The sequence below is a fragment of the Tachyglossus aculeatus genome, chromosome 11 (genome assembly GCF_015852505.1).
Source record: "Tachyglossus aculeatus isolate mTacAcu1 chromosome 11, mTacAcu1.pri, whole genome shotgun sequence".
NCBI classification, from domain to species: Eukaryota; Metazoa; Chordata; class Mammalia; order Monotremata; family Tachyglossidae; genus Tachyglossus; species Tachyglossus aculeatus.
The window spans coordinates 67,519,189-67,541,340 of NC_052076.1; the positions used below are offsets into that span (position 1 = coordinate 67,519,189).

A 22,152-nucleotide genomic window follows, 5' to 3' on the forward strand; every position below is an offset into this window, starting at 1 on the left:
TGACATATAGTAAGGATTTAACAAATATCATAAAAAAAGACCTGGGAGAGAAATCGGACTACTAGCCAGCCAGCCACCAATCAACCCTCCACTTCAGGTCAAGAGAAACAAGGCTAGAGTGCTTATTACAAGGCTCTGCACACAATAAGCACTCAACAGAGACAACTGATTGATTGATTGATTGAGAAAGTGACCTTGAAGTCATACTAGGGGAATAATAATAATAATTGTCATATTCATTGAGGAGGAGCATGGCTTGGGTGTCAGAAGGTGAAGGGTTTTAATCCCAGCTTTGGCACTTGTCTGCTGTATGACCTTGCGCAAGTCACTTCACATCTCTGTGCCTCAGTTACCTCATCTGTGAAATGGGGATTAAGAGAATGAGGCCCATGTGGGCAACCGGATTAATCTGTATCTATCCCAGCGCTTGACACATAGTAAGCACTTAACAAGTACCATTATTATTATTATTTGTTAAGCTCTAACTGTTCTGAGCACTGTGCTAAGGGTGGGGTAGAGACAAGACTATCAGGCCGGACATGGTCCCTGTCCCAAATGGGGCTCACAATTTGAAGGGGAGGGAGAACTGGTGTTTAATCCCCAATTTACAGATAAGGAAACTGAGGCAAAGAGAAGTTAAGTGACTGGCCCAGGACCACACGGCAGGCATGTGGCAGAGCTGGGATGATAACTCAGGTCCCTTGAGTCCCAGGCCTGTGCTTTTTCCACTAGGCCATACTGCTTCTCAAGAAGGAAGTTGGGATTGGAGAGGGGTCGGGGTAGATAAAAACGAAGCTGGTTAATCCCCTCTTCCCGTTGAAGTTGGGAGGGCTGTGATCTGTAGTTTTGGAGGAGGAGGGAGTACCAAGCTGAGGGGCTGGATAAGTGGGTGGGCAGAGGCAGGAGGGTCAAGAGCCAATAGAGGGACAAACAGTGTGTGCGGAGGAGTAGTGGGTCAAGAGAACTGTTATTTAAGCAGTGTGGCCTTGTGGACAGAGCACAGACCTGGAGGTCAGAGTACCTGAGTTCTGATCCTGGCTCTGCCACTTGCCTGCTGTGTAACCTTGGTCAGGTCACTTCACTTCTTTGTGCCTCAGTTTGCTCATCTGTAAACTGGGGATTAAATCCTACTCCCTCCATCTTAGACTGTGAACCCCATATGGGATACAGACTGTGTCCAACCTGATGATACTGCATCTACAGTGCCTGGCATTCCCCTCTAGACGGTAAGCTTGTTGTGGGCAGGGAACGTGCTTACTAATTGTTACATTATACTCTCCCAAGTGCATAGTGCAGTGCACTGCACGCAGTAAGGGCTCAATAATAATAATTAGTATTACCATTATTGTTGGGTGAATTGGTGGAGAGTCTTGATGCAGTGGTAAGGTGTTCTCATTGGAGGCAGCAGGTGCCTGGAATCAGCCCCTGGGCTCAGCCACCCCTGGGAGGTACCTTCCCCAGGATAATACTCACCCAGCTCGTGGGCCAGGGTGTAGGCCGCCTGCAGCCCCTCGTCCTCTATGACGGAGCAGCTCTTCCTGGGGTCACACATGGTACCGATGTCTGCCACGCCCAGGGTGTCACAGCTCTGGTGCCCACAGAAGTCCTGCCAAGGTGGGGAGAGGTGTGAGGGAGACCTCTATTGACCTACCCAAGACCTCTTCCTCCAGCTGCTTGGGGACCACGTCTGAGTAGTTCACCCTGCCCAGCGTGTCACACCTGGCCAGGCAGAGTTTGGGGGGTGCGGGACTTTGGGACATTTGGCTTCCTGATTTATTAGATTCCAGCATTCCACTAACTCACTGCCAATCCTGGTTCCTCACTCACGGTGATTCCCATACTCTCCCCTGATTTCCTAGCTTCTTAGAACCCCAGGGATGAAGTGGGCTAAAGAGGTCATCCGGTCCTTCCCCTGCCTCCAGCAGGCCCACCCCGAAACCATTCTGAGGGGGTGAGAACTGTGCCTGTTTGGGACTAGAGTGGGATTCCCCAATTTCTCTCAGTTCCCCGCTTGCAACCCCCAAGATGGAGACATCCTTCCCTATGGCCATCCTCACGTTACAGTTGAAGTCCGTTTTCCCTGTCCTGTTCTCGGTGATGATGGAAAGCAGAGGCTCCGCTTCCTGTGGGCAAATCCCCGCACCTTCTCCATCCCAGCCACCCTCCTCACTCCCGCTAAAGACGCAGGCCACACCTCCCACTGGGGTTCCACACTGCCACGAGGTCGGAGGTCAGGTACATCCCTTCAGACTTTCTCTAGCCTCTTCCCCAAATTCCCCCATTGCCACAAGGTAAGACACTTTCCCCAGTTGGACCTTTCATCCGTTAACCTCCGATTCCCACCCTGAAACCCCCAGGGGCTCAGGGGCTCTGGGCACAGACCTGCCGGGTGAGCAGGATGGCCGTGTCGTAGTGTTCGGGGTGGCGGTCGCTGGAGGGATTGAAAGCCTGCTGCCAGCTGCAGAAGTTACGCAGGGTGAGGCCTCCGTTATCCGACACTTCCGGGCCCCTCTCCTCGTCTTCCACCACGAGCACCTTGACCACCACCAGGTTGATGGAGTTCTTGAGGCTGGGGTGCTTGTAGATCCGGGAGGCCACGGACATCAGTGTGAGGATGTGATTCTGCAGGGAAGCAAGGAGTCAGGCCACGGTGGAATCCAAGAGATGTGGGCGGGGGACCCTTAGTCTTGACAACAAACACAGAGTGGCCCATACTGGGAGTCAGAAGGATCTGGGTTCTAGTCCCGGCTCTGCCACTTGTCTGCTGTGTGACCTTGGGCAAGTCACTTCACTTCTCTGGGCCTCAGTCACCTCATCTGTAAAATGGGGACTAAGACTGTGAGCCCCACGTGCTCTCCCTCCCCCCACCCACTCGCCCCAGCCCCACAGCATTTATGTATATACCCGTAATTTTATTTATTTGTCGTGATGTCTGTTCATTTGTATCGATGTCTGTCTCCCCCTCTCTAAACTGTGAGCCTGTGGTGGGCAGGGATTGTCACTGTTTATTGTATTGTACTTTCCCAAGTATCGTACTTTCCCAAGCGCTGAGTGCAGTGCTCTGCAAATAGTAAGTGCTTTAATAAATAGGATTGAATGAATAAAAGAATGGCAGGAAATGTGTCCAACCTAATTACCTTGTATCTACCCCTTTGCATAGAACAGTGCCTGGCACATAGTAAGCACTTTACAGATACTATTTTAAAAAATGGCACCAGCCACGTGCCCGGCGTGGAAGAGAAACCTGAGCCAGCTTGAAGGGAGTAGGTGGTTCGGGGCTGCCCATTTCCAGCCCCTCAGAAGCATCATTACGCAGACACCCAGACACTGCCCAGACAGTGCCCAGACAGTGCTGGCATTCCATGGGGATGCCAACTGCCGCTTTAGAGTGAATGATCGGAATGGGGCCTCAGTGCCAGTTTCTCAACAGGGCAGGGGAGGGGGCCTGATGGCCTCATGGGTGAGGAGGTAGAGCCCGAATTGGAGCTGGGCACCCGGCTCCTCAGACCAACACCAGCCCAGCTGTCTTGGCCTCTGTCACCACCCCATCCCTCTCCTCCCCCGCCGCCTGTCGGGTGCAGCTGAGCCCAGCCGGACCGTCATTCCAGCGTCCGGCGCTTTGGGGTTGGGGGGTGTTCTCCACACATCTGGCTCCTAGTGAATGGGCTCGCCCCGCCTCGGGGGGCAGGAGGTCACTTGGCGTGTCGAGCACTCCGGCAGGGTTCAGGCTGATGTAAACATCTTATCAGCAAGCTGGAACTTGGCACCTTCTCCTGGATTTGGGCTCGTGAGAAAAGTACGGTCATTACACAACCAGGAGGAAGCTCACGACCGGTGAGCCGCTTCCCCGTGAGGCTGCATCTCGCTTCGGGGTGACTCACCCCCCTTTTCCAGGAAAGAGAGGGTCTCGGGGTTACAGGCTGCTCTTCGAGTTTCTGTTCCAGTTTTCCTGGTGACATTTATTCATTCAATCATACTTATGGAATGCTTACTGTGTGCAGAGCACTGTACTAAGCCCTGGGGAGAGTACAATACAACAATAAACAGACACATTCCTTGCCTGAAATGAACTTACAGCCTAGAGCAGGGGAGACAGATATTAATATAAATAAGTTAGAGATATGCACATACGTGTTCCGGGGCTGGGAGGAGGGGAGAACAAAGGGAGCAAGTCAGGGTGACACAGAAGGGAGTGGGAGAAGAGGAAAGGGGGTCTTAGGGAAGGCTTCTTGGAGGAGATGTGCCTTCAATAAGGCTTTGAATGGGGGGAGAGTAATTATTTGTTGGATTTGAGGAGGGAGGGTGTTCCAGGGCAGAGGTAGGATGAGAGCAGGAGGATGGGAATGAGATAAATGAGAGTGAGGTAAAGTGAGAAGGTTAGCACTAGAGGAGCGAAGTGTGAGGGCTGGGCTGTAGTAGGAGAGTAGCGAGGTGAGGTAAGAGCAAGGTGATTGAATGTTTTAAAGCCAATGATGAGGAGTCATATAAGGGTGGGCAAGAAGGAGGGGTAGAGGGATTTATTGAGCAGCTCCTGAGGGCTATGCACTATACTGAATGTTTGGGAAAACATAATTTATTTCCTTATCAATCAATCAATCATATTTATTGAGTGCTTACTGTTTGCAGAGCACTGTACTAAGTGCTTGGGAGAGTACACTATGATATAGTTGGTCGATGTGTTCCCTGCCCACAATGAGTTTATAGTATGTACCTCATACTCTGCTGATTCCCCAATCTAAAAAATAAAGCCAAGTTATTTTAATGCCCATTTCCCCCATTAGATTGAAATATTTTCATGGTCAGGGATTAAGTCTACCAACCCTGTTGTACTCTCAAGAAACAACATAGCCTAGTAGAAACAGCACAAGCCTGGGAGTCAGAGGACCCGGGTTCTAATCTCAGCTCTGTCTCCTGTCTGCCGTTCGATCTTCGGCAAGTCTCTTCACTTCTCAGTGCTCAGTTTCCTCATCTGTAAAATGAGGATTAATTACCTGTTCTGCCTCCTACTTAGGCTGTAAGCCCCATGTGGAACAAGGACTGTGTCTAACCAGAATTGCCCTCTGATTCCCACTACTTGTCAGGCCACTGGAGCCCTTAAAGCCTTGCTGCAACAGTGCCACTGTTCCCCCCTTCACCCCATGGAACTAATAATAGTAATAATAATAATAATAATAATAATGATAATAACGATGGCATTTGTTAAGCACTTACTATGTGCAAAGCACTGTTCTAAGCACTGGGGAGGTCACAAGGTGATTAGGTTGTCCCATGGGGGGCTCACAGTCTTAATCCCCATTTTACAGATGAGGTAACTGAGGCACAGAGAAGTTAAGTGACTTGCCCAAAGTCACACAGCTGACAATTGATGGAGCTGGAATTTGAACCCATGACCTCTTATTCCAAAGCCCGTGCTCTTTCCACTGAGCCATAACGAAGGTATTTGTTAAGCACTTACTATGTGCCAGGTACTATACTAAGCATTGGGGTAGATACAAGCAAATTAGGTTGGACACAGTCCCTGTCCCAAGTGGGGCTCACAGTCTCAATCCCCACTTTACGGATGAGGTAACTGAGGCCCAGAGAAATGAAATGACGTGCCCAGGATCACACAGCGGATGGCCCTGTCCCGGAGTTGAGACCATTCAACAGCTCATTCACGCACAGCGTGCGCACTCCAGCTGCAATGCTACCTCAGTTCCCCAAGGGACTCCTACGGGTTCTTTCTTGGAAGATAAAATAATGATTTTATTGTGATTTATTCATTTATTATTTTATTTATTTTTTATTATTTAAATTATTATTAACATTTATCTATTTTTATTTTATTGTGATGCACATTCAGCACTTACTATGGACCAAGGAAATACAATTTAAGCAGGTGAGACACAGTTGCTATCCCAAATGGGGCTCGCATGCTAAGGAAGAGAGAATGTATCCCAGGTGTTTACAAAAAGCAACCTGAATTGCAGGTCACACAGGAGGCAAGGGAGGAGCCGGGGTTAGTACCAGGATCTTCTTATTCCCAGGCCATACTGCTTGGGCACCATGGGACTCCCGAGCTTGCCAGCAAGCACCGCCTAGGATCCAGCACATCCCTGGTACTTGAAAGGTGAGCAAGGTATTTCCTCAAACCTAGCCCTAGGGCAGCCAGAATAAACCGTAGGCAGGCAGCAAGGTGAAGCCCCTGGGTGCTGTCTAAAAGCATCTCAGCTGCTGCTGCTGGTCCCTGTTCTGATGCTCCTTCCTCTGGCTTCTCCTCTGTTCCTTTTCTGGACTTCTATTCTACCAGCACAGGTGCGGAGGGGCCAGCGGAAGGAGGTCAAGGAAGGTTGCTCCTCCATTCAGTTCCCAGGCCCCAGGCTGGTCTGGGGAAGGAGAAGAGGGGAAGAGAAAGTGAGGATGCAACTTACTCTCTCTCTCCATGGGGTTATACAGGGTTTTAAGTCTTCCTCCTGGCCTTCCCTGCCCTGAGCCCAAGGGACACTCCATTAGACTGAGCAAAGGCCAAACAATAGAACTGGCTCTGCACCGACAATAGGATGTGGGTTAGAGAGGCAGGGAAGCCTGGTGAAAAAAGGATGGGGCTGGAAGTCTGGAGACCTGGGATCTAGTCTCTACTCTTCCGGCTGTGTGACCTCAGGCAAGCCACTTCACCTTTCTGAGCCTCAGTTTCCTCATCTATACCCCAGGGGAGAAGATACCTGCTCTCCAAGATACCTGCTCTCTGTCCCTCTTGATTAATCTAGAGTTGGGCAGGGGCTGGGTCTCATCTAGCAGATGAGACCCAGCTAACACTTAGAACAGAGAGCTTGGCAATTGGTAAGTGCCTAATAAATACCCTAACAATAATGAGAAACAGTATGGCACAGTGGATAGGGCACGGGCTTGGGAGTCGGAAGGTCATGGATTCTGATCCCAGCTCTGCCATTTGTCTGCTGAGTGACCTTGGGCAAGTCACTCACTTCTCCGTAACTCAGTTACCTTATCTGTAAAATGGGGATTGGGACCGTGAGCCCCACGTGGGATAGGGACCGTGTCCAACCTGATTTGCTTGTATCCACCCCAGGGCTTAGTATAGTGCGTGGCATGTAGTAAACATTCAATGAATACTATTATTACTATTATCATTATTATTATTATTTTGTCCATTGTCAACTGAAACCTCATTGGTGCCTTTCTGTACCACCATCCTGTCATACCTGTTCCCTTTCCTCCCTCTGTCCTCCAGACCTCTGTCCTCCAGACTTATGGCAGCTCTGCATACAGACCCCCATGAGGTGGAATTCAATATTTGCCCCAGTGAGAAACCAAGCCTTCTCCCAAGCCTCTCCCAGGCCACTCCCAGCAGGCAGTAGGATCTGGGGCCTCCCATTCCAGGTTGATTTCAGACGTAATCTCCAGGTGGACTTTCAATCAGGGGTCCCAGGGCTCCTATCTCTCCCCCTTTCCAGCTTCACCCGTTGTTCCTGTTCCCAGAAGCTGGATGTGGCCAAAGTGAATTAAATCTTCCCAGGTGGTCCCCTCCATTTCAGAAAGACCCCCTCACCCGGGGCCCCTTAACTCTGAACTCTGATCGCAGTGGCGCTGGCCTCTTTTTGTCAAGGGATTAAGGGGACTTGACTGGGAGCTCTTTATGTGACTTGGAAAAACATTCCCGGAGCCCGGAGCCAGCTGAAGACCTGATGTGTTCCCAGAGTCTGCTGGGAGAGGGATGCCCTGGCCGACACTTGGAGCTGGAGCCGGCAGCCCCCTTGTCACCCACAGCAGAGTGCTAACTGTCAAGGCCCCTGGAGACCGGACCTCCCTGCCTCTCCATCAAACCAGTGCTTGACTGTAACCATGCCCTACCTCCCCTCGGGTGCTTCTCCCCAGAGGGAAGGGCAGGCAGGGCAGAGGAAGTGGGTAGGTCACGGGATCTAATCCCAGTTCTAATCCCGGCTCTGCCACTTGTCTGCTGGGTGGCCTTGGACAAGTCACTTCACTTCTCTGGACCTCAGTTACCTCATCTGCAAAATGGGGGTTAAGACTGGGAGCCCCATTCAAGACAGGGACTGCGTCCCCCCCGATCTGCTTGTTTCCACCCCAGCGCTTAGTTCAGTGCCTGACACATAGTAAGTGCTTAACAAATACTACAGTTATTATTATTACTACTAATAACGTGAAGTGGGTGGGAGAGGTCCAGAAAACTCTCTGGAAAAGTGTTTCAAGAAATGAAGTTTTGGAGGAGGGGTACTGAGGCCAAGCAAAGACCCCATGACCCTTCTAGAAGGTGTTCTCTTCCCTGGACTGGACAAACCAAGGGTTATTATTATGGTATTTATCAAACACTATCTGCCAAGCACTGAGGTAGATACAAGGCAGTCAGATCAAACACAGTCCTTATTCCACAGGGAATTCTCAATCTAACATGGGGGGAAAAACTGGGATTTTGTCCCCCTTTGACAGATGCGGAAATTGGGGAACAGAGGTTAAGGTCACAGAGCAGTTCTCCTGACTTTCAGGCTCAGGCTCTTTCCAGTAGGTGACACAGCCTCCCAAGTGTTGACTTCTGTTTTCCAGCGAGAAAGGGCTGGGCAGAGACTGGAGTCCTTTCAGTCATGACTACCATTGATCATTCAGTTCTGGATGTGCCCAGGGATGAGGCTAGATGAAAGATCCTACTGTATGAGTGGGGGTGGGAAGCTGAGCGTCAATTCCCTGAAAATAGGGGTGGTGGAGGAGGGGAAGGATCTACTGTTACGAAAGCCGGGCAGGGTGGAGGGAGGAGGACAGCTGAGAAGTTGGCTCTTTCCTGACTCGGTTCACTGACAGCCTCCAAAGATGATTCCCCAGAAAGAGAAAAGGCCCATTTTCCCAGGGCCCTGATGCCAATTCAGGGAGGAGGCAGCTGGGAACAGAAGGGAGGTCTCCAGGATGTATGGCAAAGCAGGCATGCTGGACAGCACTAGCCCACCAGTCAGCACCAAGTGCTGTAGATGACAAGCGAGTTAGCCAACAGTTGCTGAAAATGCCCAGATGGTTGGACTTAATTCCTGACCTGAAGCAGTTACGTGTCCGGGGCTGCTGGTCATCTCCCCTGGACACCCCCTTAGGGCTTGTGATTGAGATCCTGAACATCTTTTAAATGCTTAGTGTTCTGAGAGCTTGTATTATTTATATAGAAGCGGTGGGGCTTAGTGGATAGAGCACAGGCCCGGGATTCAGAAGGACCTGAGTTCTAATCCCAGCTCTGCTACATCTCTGTTTTGTGACCTTGGGCAAGTCACTTAACTTCTCTGTGTCTCAGTTACCTCATCTGAAAGAAATGGAAGAGAGGGTGAGCCCCATTTGGGACAGGGACTGTGTCCAACCTGATTAACTTGTACCTACCCAAGCGCTTTGAACAGTGTTTGGCATATAGTAAGTGCTTAACAAGTATGATAATTATTATTATTATTATCGTATGTTCCCCTCTAGAGAGAAGCATGGCACAGTGGGTAGGGCATGAGCCTGAGAGTCAGAAGGTCATGGGTTGTAATCCTTGCTCCACCACTTGTCTGCTGTGTGACTGTGGGCTAGTCGCTGTACTTCTCTGTGCCTCAGTTACCTCGTCTGTAAATTGGGGATTGAGACTGTGAGCCCCACTTGGGACAGGGACCGTGTCCAACTCGATCTGCTTGTATCCACTCCAGCGCTTAGTACAGTGTCAGACACAAAGTAAACGCTTTACAAATACCGTCATTATTATTATTATTATGGGCAGGGAACATGACTACCAACTCTGGTGTATTGGACTTTCCCAAGCCCTTAGTACAGTAAATACAATGGATTGATTGATCTAGAAGGGGTGTTTGGCAGGGAGCGTGAAGTGGGCAGTGGGAGGAGCGAATGGAGAGGAGAAAATGTCTCGAGGGGGTGATTAGGAAGGATGGCGGTGGCCTGACAGAGGCTGGGAGGGAACAGGAGGAAGGCGGAGTGCTGAGTGGGCTGGGAGAGGCTAGCTGATATTACTGGGAAGGCTTTGTGCCTGCTGGGTTAAAGGGCCAGTTTCTTGCCGTTTCTTTACAACTGTCAGTCAGCCAGAAGTCTGGGTAAGAGCGTAGTCGCTTGCCTGCTGTGTGATCGGGGGCAAAATCATTTACCCTCTTTGGGCCTCAGTTTCCTCATCTGTAAAATGGGGATAAGATACCCGCCTCTCCCTCCCTTTTTAGACTGGAAGCCACGAGGAAAAGGAACAGTGCCTGATCCTTGTATCTACCCCAGTGCATCACACAGTGCTTAGCACACATAAAGTCCCTTATAAATACCATCAATAGCAAGCGGGGGAGGTCACTCAAGGGCAATGCACCTGTTGCCCGCGGCCTTCACTTGAGGTCAGTTTTCAAACTAGTCACTAGGTCAAAGGCAGCGGGGAAATGGAAGGTGGGAGGGGAAGGGGGGCGCGTCCGGTGCTGGAGCTGGCAAGCATGCCCAGGCAGTTGTTTGCTCCGGTGGGTTTGCATGGACAAGAGCTGACCAAGGTCCCGAGGGTGAGTGAAGCTGCCACACTCGAGTGGGTGGGGTTGGTGGGTCCCTCACGTGTGCTCCCTCACCATCCCCCCACCATGGAAAATCTCCCCTGGCTGCTGTTCCTCCGAGATGGCAAATCTACTATCATCAAAGGAGCAAGTCCGCCTGTGGGGCTTTGATTTCTCCTTTCCCTCCAGCCTGGATTTGGAGGCTGATGTCAGAGCTGGGATTTAAAGGGACAGGGAGATTGGGACTTGTGGAGCACAGATTTAAGAGGTCTTATTTCCTGTTTCCTTAAAGGAAACTTCTTCCTCCTTTACTTCCTCCAATTTCTCTCTTCCTCCTTTGTTCCTAGCTTCTTCTCTGACCCTCCTCCTCTCCTCTCCTTTTTTTCTCAATCTTCCTCCTCTTTTTCTTCCCTTTGTTCCTTTTCCTCCTCTTTCTCCTCCCTTTCCTTTTCCCACCTCCTCCTCCTAAGCCTCTTTTCCTCCTCTCTTCCTCCTTCTCGTCTCTTTTCTCTTTCTTCTCCCTCCTTCTCCCCTCTTTCTCTTCATTCTCCTCTACTTCCCTTTTCACCTCCCTCCCGCTCAGGGCTCTGTGCCATGGCCTCTTTCCTAGGGAGAGGGAGGAACTGGCAAGGCTACTGAGAGAGAGCTGGCAGCTGCCACTGCTTCCTGGCCAGGATGGAAAACGCACCACTAACCTAAAGCCAAACCCAAGCCCCACAGAGCCCCACAACAAGGAGTTGCTGCCCTCCAGCACTCAGAGAGGAGAGGCCTAGGGAGGGGGTGTGTTTGGCTTGTTGGGGCAACCCGGTGATCGAAGAACAAGTCAGGTCAGCCCAGGAGGCATCTCCTTACGACCGACCGTTGAGGGGACGGTTAGGGGAGAAAGCGAAGTGAGAACTTTGCCCTGGCCCCTGCTTGTAAGGAGTTTCCCCCCTGGACTTTAAAGAATGAATGGAAGTCCAAGACATTCTTTTACTGCAGAGGAAAGATTCTAGGGCAGGGGAAGCACAGAGTCTCACTGTAAGTGTGAAGGACTGGAGTCAGGAATCTTGGGTTTTCACCCTTACTATTCCCCTGACCTGTTGAGTGAACTGGGGAAAATCACTCAACCTCTCTGGGCCTCAGTCTCCTCTTTCGTAAAATGGGGCTGGTTATACCAGCTTCACTCCACCTCACGGAGACGTTGTGAGGTTAAAATTAGGTTGACACTGTTAAAGTGCTCTGGGAACATAACAGCTTGACAAACTCCGAGCGTTATTATAGCATCCCACCCCGCTTTAGGAGGCTGTTTGGCCTCTCCTTCCTCCTCCTGCCCCTTCAGACAGATGCGGTGTAGGGGGTGAAGGAGGGACATAGGCAGAGGGCCGGCTTGCTGGGAGGGCCTGAAGTTGCTACCTCTTTGCAGCTGCCTCTCCTGCCCCTGCTCCCCAGCCCGAGTGCTTCTAGGGGAAGCTCCCGATCAAGGTATGAGCAGTGATCTGAGCCATCTCCTGCCCCTGGCTTTGCTCACCACTCACCAGGGAATAGGGTCCAGATGGCACCGGGCTAAGGAGATAGGGGAAGGAGGACTGGCAGGATGGGCTCGTTAACCCCTTCTAGAGGTTTGACTCCACCTGCCGCAGAGATGGAGACACTGGTGCGCTCTTACTTCATCCTCATCCCTCTGCCTGACCCTTAACCCCTTCAGGGAGCTACCACGTCATGAGGAGTGGGGAAACATGGACTGAATGGCTTTGTTAAAAAAAAATGATCCGAGTAGCGGAGTGAAATATGGACTGGAATGGGGAGAAAGAGGATGTAGGGAGGTCAGCGAGGAAGTTGAAGCAGTAATCAAGGTGGAATAGGATGAGTGCTTGGATTAATGTGGTAGCAATTTGGATGGAGAGGAAAGGACAGATTTTAGCAGTGTTGTGAAGGCTGGACCAACAGGATTTGGTGACAGATTGAATATTAGGATCGAATGATAGAGATGAGTAGAAGATAACACCAAGTTACAGGCTAATGAGACAGGAAGGATGGTTGTACTGTTCACAGTGATAGCAGAACAGGGTTTGGGTGGGAAGATAAGGAGTTCTCTTTTGGATGTATTAAGTTTGAGGTGTCAGTGTCACCTGTCTACATATTTTCACCTGTCTACATGTTTTGTTTTGTTGTCTGTCTTCCCCTTCTAGACTGTGAGCCCGTTGCTGGGTAGGGACCGTCTCTATATGTTGCTGACTTGTACTTCCCAAGTGCTTAGTACAGTGCTCTGCACACAGTAAGCGCTCAATAAATACGATCGAATGAATGAATTCTAAGCCTGGGGTGCAAAGCCCAGCAGAGGGGCCCTTGAATCTGATGGGGCCCAGGTCTGAGTGGATGGGGTTAATCCCAACCTGAGTGGGTTGATCCAATCTGGGCTCTATTCATGCATCCCAGTGCTAGCCACTAGGCAAGGACCAATCAACCTCCTTGCAATCCCTCTGTCCTCTTTTAAACTGCAGGTCAGAACCCACCTCCTCCAGGGAGATTTCCCCAATTTATCTCCCCCCACCCCCAGCCCTCCAGTACCGTCCACGACCAGTTCATTCTTGGCAGCCCTGTATATGGGAATAGATGGATGGAAACGATTTGCGGGCCTGTCTTGTCTCCCTTACGAAGCGGCGGGTCCCTTGAGGTCAGGCACCTCTCCATAGACTCCAGGGGCCCAGGCGAGGTGGTGCCCGACTGAGGGTCTGTTGGGCAACAGTGTCTGGGCTCACGGCCGATCCCCAGATCACAGTCAGAGCCAAGAGATGGGCGTGTGTAATGGAGGAGGCGGGGAGAAGGGCGGGAGGGGGATGCCAGACCCTCTGGGGAATTCAGGCTGGGGAAATGGGATGAAATGAGGACACGGGGGAGATGTGGGAAGGAAGGAGATGAAAGACTTTTTCTGAGCTCAGTAAGGGCAGATTGGGTGGGGAGGTCAGGGAGCAAAGGAGAGAGGGGGGCATGTGGGTGTAGTGAAGCAGCATGGTGTAGTGGACAGAACACGGGCCCGGGAGTCAGGAGGTCATGAGTTCTAATCCTGGCTCCTCCACATGTCTGCTGTGCGGCCTTGGGCAAATCATTTCACTTCTCTGTGCCCCAGTTCCTTCATCTGTAGAACGGGAATTGAGACTGGGAGCCCCACGTGGGACAGGGACTTGTGTCCAACCCGATTTGCTCGTATCCACCCCTGTGCTCAGGACAGCACCCGGCACATAGTCAGCGCTTAAGGAATGCCATAATGATAAAAAACGATGTGGGGAGGGGAGTGGGAAAAGGCGGGAAGGAGAAATCGGCAGGATCAGAGAGGGCATGGGATCAGGATGAGGGCGTTGATGTGTGGGTTAGGATGGAGAGAGGGGAGGGAAGGGTTTTGGGGTTGGGGGTGGGGAAGGGGTGCTGGGTGCCGGAGGAGAAGAAGGGGTCAGCTCCTACCTGCAGGTCTTCTCCGTAGAACCGGGCCATGGAGGCGTCGGCCACGAGCAGAGTCTCCACGTAGCGAGCCTCGGACACAAAGCGCTTTGTTCTGCTGCTGGTGGCATTACTGCTGCCACTGCTGCTTGTGGTAGGAGCGCTGCTCATGGTGACGGTGGTGGACTCCAGAGGCGGGGGTGGCTCGAAGGCTCTTAGCTCATGGCTGTCCTCTTCCAGGACATCTTCATCATGGCCCTGCTCCTCGTCCTCCTCCTCGTCCTCCGCCTCCTCCTCCTCCTCCCCAGCCTGGTGCCAGTCCTGGGGCCTGCCCTCGGCGGAGCCCGGCCTAGGGGTCCCGGGCCACCTCTGCAGCCGGTGCAGCCGGGTCAGCCGGGTCAGGGGGTGTCCCCGGGGGTCCGGCCCGAGGGGCTGCACGGTGAAGCTTTCTCCGGCCAGGAGGAAGGCCCCGCTCAGACCCCCGCACAGGCTGACCGCCGCCAAGGAGTCCGGCCGGCCGTTGACCGTGCCCGAGTAGAAGCAGCGGCGCCCCCAGACCCGGGTGGGGGGCCCCTGGGAGACCCTCGGGGGGCCCCCCTGGGCGGCCAGGCGCTGGACCCTGAAGGCTGGAGCCAAGAAGGCGTCATCGGGCACGAGGTGCAGGTGGAAGGCCTTGCCGAAGGCCCACAGGTGCAACACCACCTGCCCGGGACCTGCCGGGCCCCGCCTGGGCACCACCAGCTCCTCCTCCTCCGGCCCTGGACGGCCGGGACGGGCCAGTACCGGGCCCAGCGCCAACGCCACCGCCACCACCACCGGCAGCAGCGCCGAGGGCGGCGTGGAGGAGGAGGAGGACGACGACGACGACGACGACCGGTGCAGCGCTGGGAGGGGACGGGGCATGGGGGTTCCTGAGCGGGCCTACAGCCCGGTGGGCACCAGGAGGACGGAGAGAAGGAGGAGGAGGAGGAGGAGGAAGAGAAGAGGGTCCCGGAGGGCAGTTCCGACCACTCTCTGCCCCGAGGACCCGGGAGTCCGGCGGTGGAGAGGGGCGAGGCTGCCGGTCCCGAGAGGAGGCTGCGAAGCCACCTCCCCGCTTGGCTTCGAGGGTCGTCTGTTTGTCCTTTGGCCTGTCCCTTGATCTGTCCCCTGGCCTGTCCCCTGATCTGTCCTTTGGCCTGTCCGCCTGCCTGTCCCCTCGCCTGCCTCCCCACCCGGGCCTCCTCCTCCTCCGTCTGGGAAGCACCCGAATGGGCCTCGGTATTTATACCGCCTTCCCCCGGCTTTGACATAAGAGGTTTATTTTTGATCTCTCACTATTCCAGTTTCCCCTCCCCTGGGATCCGGAGAGGGAAGCTGAAAAGGGGGGGGGGGGGCGGGAGGAGAAGGGGGAGGGAGGGAGAGAAGAAGAGAGAGAGAGGGAGAGGGAGAGGGAGAGGGAGAAAGAAAGTTTGGATGAAAGTTTGGGATGAAACGTAAAGCCAATCAGGAGGCAGAGATCCGCCCCCGGTTTGTGTCAACTCCAAGCGCTTTTTTTTCCCCTCTCTCTCCCTTTTACTCGCTTTCCCGTTAACCCTTAGAGGGGCAGCAGGCCTCCTTGCAGCCCTCGCAGACCCCCCGAGCCCCTCCTGGCATCAGCGACCCCCATCCTCTGCCCATGAGACCTGGCCAGGAAAGCCCTGGCTGACAGGCTAACCCCCCTCTCCTCATTCATTCAATCGTATTTATGGAGCGCTCACTGTGTGGAGAGCACTGTACTGAGCGCTTGGGACAGTACAGTTCGGCAACAGAGGCAATCCCGACCCAGCAACGGGCTCACAGTTTAGAAGGGGGAGTCAGACAACAAAGCAAGCAGACAGGCATCAGTGGCATCAAAATAGATAAGCAGAATTAGAGAGCTATACACATCATTAATAAAATAAATAGAATTATGGATATGTACATATAGACACAAGGGCTGTGGGGCGGGGAAGGGGGTAGAGCAGAGAGAGGGAGTAGGGATGATGGAGAGGGGAGGAGGAGTAGAGGAAAAGGGGGGCCCAGTTTGGAAAAGGGGGGCTCAGTCTGGGAAGGGGGCTCTGCCCCACCTGGGGGGTGTCGTCCCCCCCCCCCCCACGATGTGATTTCATTAAGCGCTTAGTATAGTGCTCTGCACACAGTAAGCGCTCAATAAATACGATTGATTGATTGATTATGGCTTTGAAGAAGGGGAGAGTGGTGGTCTGTCAGATGTGAAGGAGGGAGGGAGTTCCAAGCCTACTTACCTGGGGGATCTCACTCCCTGTGGTCATTCATTCATTCATTCAATCGTATTTATTGAGCGCTTACTGCGTGCAGAGCACTGTACTAAGCGCTTGGGAAGTACAAGTTGGCAACATGTAGAGACGGTCCCTACCCAACAACGGGCTCACAGTCTAGAAGGGGGAGACAGACAACCAAAGAAAACATATTAACAACATAAAATAAATAGAATAGTAAATATGTACAAGTGAAATAAATAGAGTAATAAATTTGTACAAACATATATACAGGTGTTGTGGGGAGGGGAAGGAGGTAGGGCGGTGGGGGAAGGGGAGGGGAAGAGGAAGGAGGGGGCTCAGTCTGGGAAGGCCTCCCGGAGGAGGTGAGCTCTCAGTAGGGCTTTGAAGGGAGAAAGAGAGCTAGCTTGGCGGATGTGCTGTGATCACAGCAAATCCCCATCCCTGTGTCTTGTGCTCACCGATCCTGGGAGAGGCGGTGCTGGGAACTAAAAAGTGGAAGGGCAGCTCTCCATTCTCTGCCCTACTCCTGCCCCAGCCGCCCTCTGGGGATCTTCCAGGGAGATGGGAGAGGCACTCACTGCTCCTCTCAAATTTAGGCTCCTGCCCCGAAGGAGCAGGTTTCAGGAGATCAAAATCCTCTTCTCTCATCTTCAAGCGCTTAGTGCAGGGCAAGTGCTTAGTACAGTGCTCGGTGGTTAGTACAGAAGCAGCGTGATTCAGTGGAAAGTGGAAAGTGGCTTGGGAGTTGGAGGTTGTGGGTTCTGATCCACTTAGTTGTGTGACTTTGGTCAGGTCACTTAACTTCTTTATGCCTTCATTACCTCATCTGTAAAATGGGGATTAAGACTGTGAGCCCCACATGGGACAACCTGATTACCTCGAATCTATACCAATGCTTGGCACATAGTAAGCACTTAATGAATACCATCATCATCATTATTATTATTACAGTGCTTTGCACACGGTAAGCACTCAATAAAGAGAAACAGCGTGGCTCAGTGGAAAAAGCACGGGCTTTGGAGTCAGAGGTCATGGGTTCAAATCCCGGCTCCACCACTTGTCAACTGTGTGACTTTGGGCAAGTCACTTAACTTCTCTGGGCCTCAGTTCCCTTATCTGTAAAATGGGGATGAAGACTGTGAGCCCCAAGTGGGACAACCTGATCACCTTGTAAATTCCCCAGTGCTTAGAACAGTGCTCTGCACATAGTAAGCGCTTAATAAATGCCATTATTATTATAATAAATATGACTGACTGAATGAATCTTTTAGTCCGGCTGACCTGTGGGCTCTCTTTCTCAGGGGAGGGAGGGCCGGCTTGTCCAGGGCACCTGCCTGGGAAGGGAGATGGACCAGATGGTCTCAAGGCCCTTGCACAATGCCAGCCAGAGCCAGAAACCAGAGGGGTCAGGGTGTTTTGGGGACAGGATGACCAGGGACCAGAACGAGGAGAAATATGTTTGTGTCTCCATCTCGTCCACATCGTGGCTAGGATCCAGCATCAACTTTTTTGCTTCTTAATGTCCTTTCTGTTCACCTCTTCCTGACCTCCTCTCTTTGACTCAAAAACTCAGGGGATTAGCAGGAACTGCCCTTTACAGGCTGTTCATAGTCTCTATGGGCATGGCTAAGTCTGAAGGCATCATAACCAATCAATCGTATTTATTGAGTGTTTACTGTGTGCAGAGCACTGAACTAAGCGCTTGGGAGAGTACGATGCAACAGAGTTGGTAGATATGTTTTCGGCTCCACAAGGAGGGGGAGGCAGAGATTAAAATAAATTCTGGATATGTATGGAAGAGCTGGGGGGCCGAGGGAGGGGTGAATACCAAGTGCTTAAAGGGTACAGAGCCAAATACATAAGTGGTGCAGAAGGGAGAGTAAGGTGAGATGACGGCTCAGTCAGGGAAAGTCTCTTGGTACAGATGTGATTTTATTAAGGCTTTGAAGGTGGGGAGAGTGGTGCTCTCCACGTCGTCCACAGATATGAAGGGGGAGGAAGCTCCCAGCCAGAGGGAGGAAGGGGTCGGTGGCAAGACAGAAGAGACTGAGGTACAAGTGAATAATCAATCAATCATCTGTACCTACTGAGTGCTTACTGTGTGCCGATCTCTGGAAGGAGAAGAGACATTCCTGGCCCCCATTTTGTAGTTGGAGGAACTGGAGGATCACACGCAAACCCCAGAGCCACAAGAGCTGCCTGATGCTTGCAGATCTCTGCAGGGACAGAAAAGCAAGTCGGGGGCGGCTCTCACAGAACTTTTTTTCTTTAAATGGTATTTATCGATCACAGAGAAGCAGCATGGCCTGGTGGAAAGAGTACAGGCCTGGGAGTTAGAGGCCCTGGGTTTTAATCTCAGCTCCGCCACTTACCTGATGTGTGATCTTGGGCAAGTCTCTTAACTTCTCTGTGCCTCAGTTCCTTCATCTGTAAATTGAGGATTCAATGCCTGTTCTCCCCCTGACTTACTATGCCCAGGTGGGACCTGATTATCCTGTATCTACGCCGGCACTTAGTACAGTGCTTGGCACATAGTAGGTGCTTAATTACTGTGGGGCAGGCACTGAACTAAGCACTGGAGTAGATGCAAGCTAATCGGGTTGGGCACGGACTGAATTCATGGGGCTCACAGTCTTAATTCCCATTTTACAGATGCGGCAAATGAGGCACAGAGATATGAAGTGACTTGTCCAAGGTCACACAGCAGGGAAGTGGCAGAGCGAGATCAGAACCCAGGTCCTTCTGACTGCCAGGCCCATTCTCTAGCCACTAGACCACACGGCTTCTCCTTCTTAGATCCTCCTGCAGAATTGACCAGTGGTATTTATTGAGCACCTATTATGTGCAGAGCACCGTTCTCGGGAGAGGACGCAGTATGAGAGAATTAGCAGACCCGTTAAATAAGCTTAAAGGGAGCAGCAAGAATTTGACTCTTGGATCGCTGTTTCTTCTGATCCTTGTTCCAGGGGATCTTCCCGCCCGCTCTACTTCACCCTCTGGGCCGCTCCTAGCCTCTTCCCCCACCTCTCTTCTGGAATTTCTCCATATTTTAGGGACCCAGGCTTCTTCCAAATCAACCACGAGGTGGTAGCATCGTCTCAGTTTAGCTTTTTTAAGGCGAAGTGAAGGATAGGGAAGAGGGGAGACATCAATTAATCAGTCCATCAGTGGGATTTATTGAACACTTAACTGTGTACAGAGCACTGTACAAAAAGCTGGGGAGAGTACAGTACAACAGGGTTGGTAGACATAGCCTCTGCCCACAAGCCCGTTGTTGGGTAGGGACCGTCTCTATATGTTGCCGACTTGTACTTCCCAAGCGCTTAGTACAGGGCTCTGCACCCAGTGAGCGCTCAATAAATACGATTGAATGAATGAATGAATGAACAAGAAGCAGCGTAGCTCAGTGGCAAGAGCATGGGCTTGAGAATCAGAGGTCGTGGGTTCTAATCCCGGTTCCGCCACTTGTCTGCTGTGTGACCTTGGGCAAGTCACGTAACTTCTCTGTGCCTGTTACCTCATCTGTAAAATGGGGATTGAAAGTTTGAGCCCCACGTGGGGCAACCTGATTATCCTGCATCGACTCCAGTGCTTAGGACAGTGCTTGGCACATAGTAAGTGCTTAACAAATGCCATCATCATTATTATTATTAACAAGCTTGCAGTCTAAAGAGGAGGAAGAGAAATAAAAAAGTTGTGGAGGTCCACATGACATAACCTGGAACAGGACTTTCTCTCCTTAATGGATACACAGTATCTGCAGCAGTCATGTAAATCAGAACCAGACCAGGACTCCAGGCCTGAAAGAAAGGTCAAATTTGAGGAGAGCAGCATGGGCTAGTGGCTAGAGCCTGGGCCTGGAAGACAGAAGGACTTGCCACTTGTCTGCTGTGTGACCTTGGACAAGTCAGTTAGCTTCTCTGCGCCTCAGTGACCTCCACTGTAAAATGAGGATTAAGGCTGTGAGCCCCATGTGGGAGATGGCTTGTGTTCAACCTGATTAACTCGTATTGACCCTAGCTCTTTGTTCAGTGCCTGATTCATACTTAACTAGTCCCATACAAAAGAAATGAGGGAGTGGGCAAGTCAGATTCTTTTTTTGAGTGAAAGCACGTTCAAGATGTTTATGTTTCCTGACATTTGTTGCATCGTTGTCCTGATATTGGGAAGTTTGGGAAGAGTTGGGGAAAAATTAGCTGGCTGGAAAAAAATTTGTGGGGAGAGAATTTGTGTGCAAAACTGATATGTAACTTTTCGTTCTTTCAATCATATTTATTGAGTGCTTACTGTATGCTGAGCACTGTACTAAGTGCTTGGGAAAGTACAATACAGAAATAAAGAGACACAATCCCTGCCCAAAGTGAAGACACACACACACACACACACACGATTTGGTAAATTGAGGACATTTGAGGCCAAAGGGCACTTTTGGAACTGGAATTATTCGATAATTGCACCTGTAGAAGTAGCCATAGTGTGCATACATAGATGACCTTTTGAAAGTGGATTCAATGTGTTTCTTAAAGGAAAAGAGTGAGTGAGGATGTGTGAGTGTGTGTGTGTGTTTGCGGAGGGGTGCACATTTTAACTATTTAAATAATTTATCGATCTCACCCCTGTCTGTGTGGATTTCCTACCTAGAAGATTCCAAACTTCTTGATCTAATATTTAATTGCTCCCAAAGTCAGAAATCCTTTGACATGTCAGCCCTAGATCTTGTGTGTTGTAATTCAGTCACATTTTCTCTAGCTCCATCATTAGATCCTATATTAACCAGTAGTATTTATTGAGTGCTTGCTGTGTGCAGAGCTCTAAACTAAGTGCCTAGGAGAGTACAACAGAATTAGTAGACACGTTCCCTGCACAACTCGATAATAATTCTGACAATAGATTTCAAACCTCCTCTCGCTTTTATTCTTCAATCGATTTGTTGTGATATTTATTAAGCATATATTATGCGCCTAGTGCCAAACTGTGCTAAATACTGGGGTGGATGCAAGATAAACATCCCTATCCCACAATGGGGTTCATAATCTAAGAGGGAGGGAAAGCAGGTTAAATCCTCATTTTACAGATAGACACCTGAGGCCCAGAGAGGCAAAGTGATTTGCTCAAGGTCATAAAGCAGGCTAGTGAAAGAGTTATGATTGAACCTGGGTCTTCCAACCCTTTGTCCCCTGCTCTTCTTCCTAGCCCTTTCTGGTCTCCAACTCCCAGTAGGGGCTATTTTTTAGCTATTTGGCTACTTTAGCTCTGGATCCATTCCTATTTCTCCATGTTCCTCTTAAAATACAAGATTGAACCCCATAGCCTAATAAGGGCCTGAGAATATCCCATATCATGGAAGAATGATTTCCAGATCTTGCATATCTCACTCATGTTGATATTTCCCAACAGCGTGTTTAAATAACAACACTCGCTTTCAGTGAACTTATAGTCCACTCTGACCGCCCCTAGCTCTTTTTCCACAGTACCCGTGTCTAACCAGCAATTTCCTGACTTGCATCTGCCCAGTGAATCTGTAGTCCGAAGGGCTCGCCTTTCCTCAAGAGCCTTTTGAAGGTCGATTTCTCCCCCTCTCTGCATCTTAGAGGAGACTTCATCCCATTCTGCCTTCCACCACCCCAGTGGGAAAGAGAATGACACCCTCGGCATGAGCCCTCTACAAAACCTGGAGAAGACTGGTGACAACTGGAGCAGTTGCATCGGCCATGGGTATATCCTAGACTCTGAGCCATGAGGAGCCGGAAATTCTGCTTCTTTAGACACAGTACCCTACTGGTTTTTGTTTTTATTTTGTGTATTTTTCCTGGTCTTTTACATTGTTTTATTGTTTCACTACTCCTTATGAATCTGTCTCCAGTCCCATCTCTCCCTTTTTACTTTTAGACTGTGAGCTCCCCTAGGGACAGGGACTGTGTCTATGTATTCTTTCCCAGGGCTTAGAACAATAGTCTGCCCACAATAAACACTTAATA

The 22,152-nt window shown here is 51.1% G+C and overlaps 1 protein-coding gene across 1 annotated transcript in view; it reads right to left on the bottom strand.

Annotated features, from left to right (window-relative positions):
• The window catches only part of ADAMTS8 (ADAM metallopeptidase with thrombospondin type 1 motif 8), a 59,153-nt gene that overhangs the window by 18,042 nt on the left and 18,959 nt on the right, over positions 1 to 22,152 (bottom strand). The window contains exons 3-7 of the mRNA XM_038754342.1: positions 16,633 to 16,774; positions 14,281 to 14,797; positions 13,938 to 14,139; positions 2,383 to 2,622; positions 1,474 to 1,606 (exon numbers count right to left, since the gene is read on the bottom strand). Coding sequence (XP_038610270.1) covers positions 1,474 to 1,606; positions 2,383 to 2,622; positions 13,938 to 14,139; positions 14,281 to 14,797; positions 16,633 to 16,774 — 1,234 coding nt within the window. The remainder of the gene's footprint in view (positions 1 to 1,473; positions 1,607 to 2,382; positions 2,623 to 13,937; positions 14,140 to 14,280; positions 14,798 to 16,632; positions 16,775 to 22,152) is intronic.